At 36.0% G+C, this 10,851-nt stretch overlaps 1 protein-coding gene across 3 annotated transcripts; it reads left to right on the top strand.

Annotated features, from left to right (window-relative positions):
- The first annotated feature begins 8,498 nt into the window (after positions 1–8,498).
- Positions 8,499–10,350, top strand: LOC114195948 (zinc transporter 4, chloroplastic-like). 3 transcript variants are annotated; one of them, XM_028086401.2, is made up of 4 exons: positions 8,499–8,756; positions 8,840–8,891; positions 9,020–9,729; positions 9,821–10,350. In XM_028086401.2, exons 1-4 carry the CDS (start codon positions 8,742–8,744, stop codon positions 10,274–10,276), a joined length of 1,233 nt encoding a protein of 410 aa, XP_027942202.1. In that variant the 5' UTR covers positions 8,499–8,741; the 3' UTR covers positions 10,277–10,350. The 3 variants fall into 3 exon arrangements, with proteins under 3 accessions (XP_027942202.1, XP_027942204.1, XP_027942203.1); XM_028086403.2 differs by having other exon boundaries at positions 8,523–8,756; positions 8,970–9,729; XM_028086402.2 differs by having other exon boundaries at positions 8,523–8,891; positions 8,970–9,729.
- The last annotated feature ends 501 nt before the right edge of the window (positions 10,351–10,851 follow it).

The following is a 10,851-nucleotide window of genomic DNA, read 5'->3' on the forward strand; positions in this document are numbered from 1 at the left end:
TTTGATAAGTGGCCCCTGCATTTTGAAGACCAAAGGGCATCACTCGGTAGCAAAAATTCGCCTTTACTCCCATGAAAGCGGTTTTGTCTTCGTCTTCCGGATGCATGCGAATTTGGTTGTACCCTGAATATGCATCCATGAAGCTCAACAAGCCACACCCGGAGACACGGTCTACGAGGACATCTATGTTTGGCAAGGGGTAGGAATCTTTTGGGCATGCCAGGTTCAGGTCGGTGAAGTCGACACACATCCTCCACTTTCCATTAGCCTTCTTTACCATGACTACATTGGCCAGCCAATCCGGGTATTGTATTTCTCTTATATGCTCGGCTTCCTTCAATTTTTTTATCTCCTCTGTCGCAGCTTTTCCTTTTTCATCGTTGAGCCTCCTGCGTCTTTCAACTCACGGTTTTACCCGTGGGTTGATGTTCAGGCGATGACAAAGAATGTCTGGATTGATCCCAGGCATATCTCGGACCGACCATGCGAACGAGGACATATTCGCTTGTAGGACTTGTCGTATCGCCGTCTCTGTGGTTGAGTCGAGACCGGCTCCGATCCTTATTTTCTTTCCGGGAAGCATTTCTATCTCTTTCAGTTCGCCAATGGGTTGCGGGCCTTGATCGGTTGGTGGACGGGGGTCCAGCTCGGAATACGACCTGTCTGTGGTCCGGGAGATCTGAGCTAGACTGTACGCATCGCGTCGAGTTCGTAAGCTTTTTTCATAGCACTTTCGTGCTACCTCTTGGTCGACTTTCATCGTGACTATCTTTCCCTCAGCTGGGAATTTCATCTTCAAGTGTGTCGTAGATACGACTGCGCCGAGTTTGTTGAGGGAGGGTCTCCCCAGCAGCATATTATAGGACGAAGGGGCATTGACCACAATGTATTTGATTACTATGGTTTTGGCTGCGTGTTCGTCAGAGAAAGTCGTCCTTAAGTCGACGTATCCGCGGACCTCCACTTGTTCACCTGAAAAACCGACTAGGACCCCGTCGAAAGGCAAAAGTTGATCTCTGGGAATCTGAAGGCCAACGAATGCATCCCAGAACATAACATCCGCCGAGCTACCCTGGTCTATCAACACACGATGTACGTTTCGGCCCATCATGATTACGGAGAGTACTACGGGGTCGTCTTCATGAGGAACTATATCCTTGGTGTCGTCTGCCGAAAAGGTGATATTGGGTGTGGGCACTGAAAACCCTGAGACTGATGACGACATGACGGTCCGTGCGTATCGCTTCCGGGCAGACTTAGTCGGTCCGCCCCCTGCAAAGCCACCTGCTATAGTGTTGAAATCCCCAAACACTGGGATTTCGTGAGGACCGGCGGTAGTTTTGGTAGATGACTCGGCAAGCTTCGTCTTCATGTTATCACCTTTGATGTATTTGTTTACAAGGCCTCTCCGAGCCAGGCTTGCTAACTGCCCTATCAGAGGGAAACAGTCCTCTGTGTCATGACCATGGGTTCTGTGAAACTCACACCAAGCCGAGGTCTCCTTCCCGAGGAGCCGGCCGATTTCTAATGGAAAACGCAGGTATTTGCTTACTTCTTCGTCTTGCAGGATGCGAGCTTTGGATTCAGAAAAAGGAGGGCATGAAGGTTTAACAGCCCTTTTATCTGGGTTGTGACGCGGGTTGTAGGGAGTGAACTTGCGATTGGATTTTTTGTAGGGGGAAGAGGTCTCCATCACTTGGCGTCGGACATCCCTACCTTTGTGCTCGGGCGGAGGTCGCCTCTCCTCCAGCCTTTTCCTCTGCATTGCCTCTTCTGTTTCAATGTAGATGGTGGCCCGACCCCTTATTTCTGCTAGTGTTGCGGCGGGTGTCCGGATGAGAGATTCACTAAAAGAGTTAGCTCGCAACCCTTTCACGAATGCTCCGACCAACATTTCTTCGCTAGCGTTTGTGAGTCCCATACTGATGTCGCAGAACCTATTAAGAAATTGCTTCAAAGTTTCTTCCTGACGTTGCTTGATATCGAACATATATGCTATTTGTAGCTGTTTGGGGCGATTTACTGCGAATCTGTCCATAAACAGGCGTGCGAAATCGTTGAAGGAAGTGATGGTGGCGTGGGGGATCTTGCCAAACCATTTTAACGCCGTGCTTGACAGAGTGCCTACAAACATTTTGCACCGCACCGCGTCGTTTCCTCCTGATATTAGCATTTGTGCTCGGAAGGCTTTCAAGTGTGCCTCTGGGTCGCCTTCACCAGTGAAAGGTGGCATCTTTGGGATGATGAAATGGGGGGGAATGATTTCTTCTACAATCGCTCTGGCCAACGGGTGATTGTCGTCTTGGTCGGCCGTTCCTCTCCCAAGGAAGTTGGTGTCTTGGAAGTGGCTATGTTCCCTCATCCAAGTACGTAGTTCGTCATTACTTTTTCGCAGTAGTTCTTGCTGACGTATGGACTCCTCCAGTCTTTGCCTAGCTTCTTCTGATTCCCTTTGTAGTTTCTCTTGCTCGGCTTGCATCTCCAATCGTCTCTGCTCATGGTCGGCCAGCCACTGAGCTCGTTCTCTTTCTGCTTCTTGCCGAACCGTTTCGTTCTCTTGTCGCAAGATTTCAATTTGCCGCAGGACCTGTTCTAATGAGGCCTGATCGTTGTTGCCGCTTTCCGCTGCTGTGATCGCCATATTTCACTTTTACTCTGCTACTATTGGTGGTGCCGGTTTCAAGTTTTACCGGGCCCCACGGTGGGCACCAATGTTCCGGTTAGCAAACTCAGTTGAAATTCACTATCAGACCGATTTTTACTTCTTCTAGCTCTCAATCTTTTTTTCCCCCTTCCTTAGGCTTCCTTTTGGTCCTTTTATGCGGCTTCTTGTAACCTCCAGTAACCAATCCCGATTCCTCCGGAACTGCTCCTATTTTCTAAACGCTTATCCAGGGAATCAGCCAAGTAACCACCCAGTCCCTCGATAATCTCTGGATTTTCTCCTCAATTTGGGGAGACTGCATCCTATATTTCAGGTTCATCTCGTAGTGGGCCTTTGTTAGGTCTCCAAAGGTGCTGACCTGGTCTACCGCTGAAAGAGCAACGTTTAACTTTGCTCTCCGAGTTCGGTTGTGGCGCTGGACGTTGGGGTCCTATCTAGACGTATCCTCAGTTGACCTAACAGACAGGTCCGAGCTAACCATACCTGTGTTCAACACATCAGCCAAGTCGGAATCCGAGCTGGCTATATCACAATTGAAACAATCAGCCAGATCGGAATCCGAGCTGGTCTCCTCCCAGTACAATATATATATAGTAAATTAGACTCAGACGATTTCAAAGAAAGTAAAAGAGTAAATAGGGAAAAAAAATAAAGAGAATATTTGGAATAATAAAAACTCTGTTACAGACCTTCAAAGCCATTTAAAAGGAAATGAAACCCTAATTTGTGAAAAGATTCAAAGCGACGAATCACTCATTCACACATTTGGGTTGTATATCTATGGGTAAAGCAAAGATGTAGTTGCACTTTCGATACGAACTGTACAATGCATTACAGTTTGACTTTTAAATTCATTTTCAGAAGCAAATATGCTTAAGGAGGTAAGGAATTTATTATGTTTTCATAATGTGGAAAAGTATATTAGGAATTACAGAAAAATAAAACAATCTTTCACCAATATGGGTTTAATAGGTATGGCGTCAACGAAAGATGAATATTACAATTTCACAAAATAGTCTTTGAAAGCATAAAAAGTATGTTAAACTTTGGAACATATAGAAGTTTTCAAAGAACCCTGAAAGCAAATATGTGCAGAATATAGAAAATGAGAGTTACACTTTTATATAACACTCTTAGAGTCTAACAGTACACATGATAGAAAGTCTAACTCAACTCTACTAAACTAACTTGTAAAGTGAGAATTGCACTCATTTATATATTATAAATTGACATTATCTCTAGTCGATGTGAGACTTCCAATAAAGATTCTTACAGTGTAATAGTATTAGAGTTTAATAGCATAATAGTGTGAATGTTGTATATATAGTGACATGTTACAACACTTATTTTGGTCGTTTGATGGATCGTTTTATGATTTTGAAAGCATAAGAAGACTTTGAAATCAACATATTGAGCAAAAAATAGTGAATGAGACTAAAAATTCTTCATTTGTTGTCACTCTACCAAATCGATACAAAAGTAACATACGAAATTGAATTGTAATTTACAATTGTGTGCTGAACAAAGATTTGAGTTTATTTTTTAATTGTCTGTCCAACACACAATGAATGGACAGAAGGCACATCCTGCAAAAAAAATTGTAGGGGAATTGTTATTTGGGTGACCAAAGGCAAAACTATCCTAAAAGAAAGAATGAAAGGAACGTCACAAAAGAACAGAAAATTGTACCAAAGTAACTTTTTATACTAACATTTACAAATTTTCAAAGTCACCTTGCTACCGTAAAGATGGACATATAAGACAATGGAGATTGGGATATAAGAGTAAGATTTCACATTGGGATATAAGACAATTAGACTTTCGATATGAACTGTACAATGCATTACAACATGATGACATATAACAAATTAAGTTTAATTTAACTTAATCTTTAAATGATGACAAGTAGTTAAGATGAGTTCTACCAAATAGAAGGTGTCTATTTTAAATTAGACTCAAATATAGAATTAAGTCTATCCTAAAATATAAATTAAATTGATTTATATGAAAAAAAATTGAAATTTAAAATATTTTAATTACTTCATCCAAACTAATTATTTAAGAAACGATGATAATTCAATTGAAAGTAATTCAATTATTAGGTATTTCAATTTAAAAAATAATGTAATTCAGTTAAAAAATATACAGATCGGTTAAAAAATAGTGCAATTCGAGAAATAGTTTAGTTCAGTGCACTTAGTTTGTCTGAACTATTTTTAGTTCAGTTCAGATGAACTATTTTTTAGTTCAGTGTAATTTTTCCCAGCCCTAATTAAAGTCTATCATAGCAAAATTTATTGTTTGCTGGGTCTCTATTGTTCAAGCCACTATTGGACCACCCATTTATTTTTTGTTTGGTCTATTACTCAAGTCATATTGAACCACTATTGGATCACCTATTAATATATAGTCTCACACACTCAAGCAATGTATGCCTTGACATGAGTAGGGATGACTAATAAAGTTGCTATCGTTTTCATGGGAATTCCTGCATTCACTAGGTATGAATAATACCAACTTTTTCAATTAGGTATGATGATATGTACATATCCATCCCGTCGTCATCTCCGTCCCCGTTTAAATTATTAAAGTATTCATATATATTCACATACTATTCACTTTCTATTTTTTATTTCTTTTGATTGTTTTGTTTGTCATGAAATTCATTCACACATCCAAGATATTTGTTCTCTTATCAAAATCTTTGTGCAATTATGATAAGATGATGTATTTCAATCAAATATTTTTTATTTTTCACATTTGAATATTTCTACTCTTTTTTAATATTTTTATTTATTGTATATTTTTTTTTTCATATAAGAATGTTTAACACCATCAATTGAATCAATTGAAGTGTTTAATAGCATAAACCTCTATTGGCTAATATAAAAAAAAAAACTTATCTTCTTTATTCCATTATTATTAATTTTGTTTAATTTAAAGAATTCTTTTGTGTGCTAAAACAAATTTTTGTTAGTTCGACTAAGTTGATATTAAAAATTTTTTCTTAGATCTCTAAGATTTTTTTATCTTATCATACCATTAACTACACATTTATTTTCCTTTATGTGATTTCATTTAACGGTCTATCAAATTATCTTCATTTGATAGTTTTTTTTAATATTTTGATTTTTTATTTATTTTTATTATGTAAAATACTATTTTGATATTTTTTTTATATAATTTTTTTTTATTTTCCAGCTTATTATCATACGTGTAATTTTATCCCTATAATTATATGAATAAATTTTATTTACTATAATATAATAATTTAATGCAATTGTCATGAATTTGTTTTATCACCATTCAACATATATTGAAATTTAAAAGAAAAAATATCCATGTTAAAATTAAATTCTTATTAGTTTAATAGTTGTTCTTTGTGTGATTTTAATCAAGTGACGTATTACAATTTCTATTAATGTAAAAAAAAAATCATTATAATTTAAAAAATTGAAGTAAACATACATTTAAATTTTTTAATTTAAATATTTGTTTTCCTTTTATATATATATTTTTTAAAAAAATTTACATTTTATCAACTAAATTTGTAAATTTAATAAATATTTTGACTCTCATGAAATTTTATTTAGTATTTTGATTTGAAATGTATATGATTATATTTTTTATAAATATTTGATATTGAAAAAACAAGAATACACTTCTTCTTTTAATATAGAATATTGAATAATATTATGCTTCTTTTACCATATTTGTTATTATTTTATAAACAATAATTAATTAATATTGAAACATTAAAAGAACATCTACATGTATAAGTATAAGTATATATCACTTAATGAGGGGAGATGAGAATGAGATAAAAATTTGATACTCTTTGTTTTTAATCGTTAGAATATAGATGAATAATTTATCTAAAAATGAGTATGAAATTACAAAACTTCTTCCTACCGTTGTAATGTGAGGGGATATGTTGAAATTTTTATGTTAATTATATATAAGACTAAATTATAGTAGTATATATATAAATAATAAATTAATTTTTAGAGTTGAATTAGTTTAAATTTGTCCACGACCTCCTGATATTTGAGAAACTAAAACAAGAAAATGAAATAAAAATACATTTTGCAAACAATTTTAAAACCAGGAGACTTGGAACTTTATTTTTTGGTTTTCTTTTATTCATACATTTTCTTTTAAATATTTTACACTTTCTATTTTATTTTTACCTATTTGCATTTACCTCTTCCTGTTTATATTATTTATTTTCTCTATTAAATGGATGGTAAGTGATGTGAATAATAATACTGCATAATAAAATATTAAAATTAATTTAATATTACGTAGATACTTTTAATTATTCAAGACATGAATATAACAAGATTTTATTTTTCGTCATTTTATGATTATTTTTTCTTCCCTATTTAGTGCCGCTGTTTCTATTGCACAATGGGAAAACAGTAATAAACTCGTCATACTCATAGTTATGTCATTGGCTTCTTTGAAGAAGTTATGATATTATATCATGCAATGCAGCTTGTTGTCTTTACCGACCAACCACGATAGATCCGTTGAGAAAAGGTCGTACTTTAAAAAATAATTAACTATGTGAGGATGTCGTAGAATAACAAGTAGACAGTTATTTTATTTTATTAATTCATTATTATTATTAAACAAATCTTTAGTTCCATGAATTTATAACTACAACCTTTGTTTCCTTTCAAGATGTTCTTACGAGGGTGAAAATGGAGGAAACTAGGTTCAGTAAACGTGTTTTCATAATCCATATTTTATATAAAATTAATAGATAATTTTATTACCATAATATAATTTTAAAAATTTTTATTAATTTATAAATTTATACTACTATAATTAATTTTGTAGAAAGAATAAAAGTTGTCCAAATATCTCTATTCAATTTTATTTGATTTAGTGAATAATGATATCATCTATTTATGTTAAAAGATATGAAGGTAATTTTCAAAGTTCAGATTTTTTACTGATTTTCATTGTATTGATTTGTGCCGAATATTAAAATTACATTATATTATTCTATTTAAAAGTTTTTAGAATATTTAAAAATTTTAAAATTAGTAATCATTAATATATTTTGAAACACAATAAATAATATACATATAAAATTCAATAAAAAATTCAAATTTATAATTTTTAGGTTCCTGTACTGCTATGATCGGTATATAAATATTTTTAAGTGTTTTTTCGATATATAATTTATTATGAAATATATGTAATCAATCATGTATTTTTTGTATTATAATTTTACGTCCTTTATTATAATAATAGATAGATAGATATATAATTAAAATTTAATAAAAATAATATTAAGTATCAATAAAAAATAAAATGATCTTACATTCTATTATTTTTCTAATTAAATACTTCTTTTTCATTTTAACTTTTTCTTCTTTTTTTTTTCTACTCTTTAGTGTCTCAATAAACGGAAGAGAGACGGTCAAAGGTGGGAGTGTCCTAATGATATAACGTAGACTACAAGTTTTAAATTTCTGGTTCTATTTTTCAATTGATAGAATTGAGCTTTCGAGTGCATAAATAAGCATAGCCTAATAAAGAAAATAAACGTCGTTTCAATAATTTTATTTCTTATTACGGTAAATATATTATTAATTTTATTTCTGTAAATATATTATAAGGAGACATTTGCAACTTAAGAGAATCAATGGTAATATTTTAATAGGAGGGACTAATAGCTAAAATTTTGGTAAAGGGTGTAATGAGAGTATTTAAATAAGGTATGTATGATTAAAAATAATAAAATAAAAGGGTAACAGAGAAAGAAATTGCATATAGCATATTATAGGTGATGCAAGAATGTCGACACTCTCGCGCTCATTTGATTGCAAAAAGAGGGAACCCAAGAATCCACAACTCACTCTCCAACCTCTCTCTCTCCTCCTTATGACGACACTCTTCTTCATTTTCGCCAACAAGCTTCTTCTACCCTTCCCTGGCATCAATTTCCCAATCCCAATCTCAACCTTCTCCACTTTTTTATTTATACTGTTTTTCAATTCCCTTCTCTATCTTCAACCCACAACCTTCTCTTTCTTTTTCCCTACAAATTCCCCTCACTCCCATGATTTTCACCGAGGTTTCTTTCTTCTTCTCTCTTTATTCCCCATCACCTTCCATGTAATCGATAATCATTCTTCTTTCTCTCTATCTATTTTTTAGGATCTGTGGCTTCTGCTCCACCAACTGGTCGGAAACACTTCTCTCTTTTCAGGTAACAATTTTTCGATTCTAAACGCACTCTGTAAATTCTTAATTATCATTAATTCAACTCCTATATATATATTTATAGGTGAATCGATTATTTTCTAAACTCTTGAGCCGCTGCTTTTTCCCAAATAGAGAAACCGTCCTTCTTCCACAACTTTCTGGAATCGATGACCAACTCCACCTGCGCAGGCGCTGAGTTAGACCAGTGCCGAGACGAGTCAGCGGCGTTGGTTCTCAAATTCGTCGCCATCGCCTCCATTCTCCTCTCCGGCATGGCCGGAATCGCGATCCCCCTCGTCGGGAAACACCGCCGCTTCCTCCGCACCGACGGCAACCTCTTCGTCGGTGCCAAGGCCTTCGCCGCCGGGGTGATTCTGGCAACGGGATTCGTCCACATGCTGTCTGATGCCAACGAAGCGCTCCAGCACCCGTGCCTGCCTTCCTTCCCGTGGTCCAAGTTTCCCTTCACAGGCTTCTTCGCCATGATGGCCGCGCTCTTCACTCTCCTCCTTGATTTCGTGGGAACGCAGTACTACGAGCGTAAGCAGGGGCTCAACCGTCCCTCAGAGGAGCAGTCTCGGGTCGGGTCGTCCGAATCCGCAGTGAAGGTGTTCGGAGAAGAAGAGAGTGGGGGAATGCACATTGTGGGGATGCATGCACACGCCGCGCATCATCATCATAACCACCCCCATGGCCATGACTCGTGCCATGGCATTGGCAGCGAGAAGGAACAAGATAACGCGCTTGCTGACTCCCATGGACACGGCCACGGTCACCTCCACGGCCACTCCCACATGGAAGATGGCGAAGAAGCCGACGTTCGACACATCGTGGTCTCTCAGGTAAATAGTTAAATCTCTGTGTTCTGGATGTACTTAATGTAACTAGTAATAATTATTAGTGGGAGTGTTCATAACTGGGGTTGCATTGCAGGTGTTGGAGCTTGGGATTGTGTCACATTCGATCATAATCGGGTTGTCTCTGGGGGTTTCTCAAAGTCCTTGTACCATAAGGCCTCTGATTGCGGCGTTGTCTTTTCATCAGTTTTTTGAAGGGTTTGCGCTTGGAGGGTGCATTTCCCAGGCGCAGTTTAAAGCCTCCTCAGCAACCCTTATGGCTTGTTTTTTTGCATTGACTACACCGTTGGGTGTTTCGATCGGAACGGCCATTTCTTCAGGGTATAACCCTTATAGCCCCGGTGCACTGATCACCGAAGGTGTTCTGGATTCCTTGTCGGCGGGGATTTTGGTGTATATGGCTTTGGTAGATTTGATAGCTGCGGATTTTCTTAGCAAGAGAATGAGTTGTAACTTCAGGCTCCAGATAGCCTCTTACTGCATGCTTTTCCTTGGGGCTGGATTGATGTCTTCGCTCGCAATTTGGGCCTGATGTCCCTCCCCTTTATATATAGTTGTAATACTACATTGTTCAATATTCATGTTTTATGTCTTTTTTGTTTTGTCTTCCCTGCTATCCTATTCAATCATACTTTTTCTTAACTAGAACTAGAAGAACGCAGATGAAATTTCATACCAGGTAAGGTAATCGTAAAATTTGTATTATCATGTCTCAGCCTGCTGATTTTTGCTAGCTCTTGCCCACTGACTAATAAACTAATAATAGTTTTTAAATAAGTTTACACAAAATTCATTGAAATAGGGATCTTGTCAACCGAGCAAGGGAACTGCAATAAAAAAAAAAATGAGAAAATCAAAGTTAGTATTAAAATATGTATAAGAAGCCTTACTATTCCGTATCTAAGTATATAATTATTTTGTTTTAATTTGTGCACAGTACCCCTTCGAGCATCATTTACCTTGAAACAATAGCATTTTTAATACGAAGTTTAACCCTAGTTACTGCTACTAATTTGGTTTGGGATGAAACTATGAAGTGCATTCATCTGTGACAACTTTGATCTAGTTAATGCGATTTTTACCTGAAATTCTAGAATTTCGAAACAT

This window comes from Vigna unguiculata, chromosome 9, assembly GCF_037176805.1.
Source record: "Vigna unguiculata cultivar grain cowpea cultivar isolate G323 ecotype 2 chromosome 9, ASM3717680v1, whole genome shotgun sequence".
Classification (NCBI taxonomy): Eukaryota; Viridiplantae; Streptophyta; class Magnoliopsida; order Fabales; family Fabaceae; genus Vigna; species Vigna unguiculata.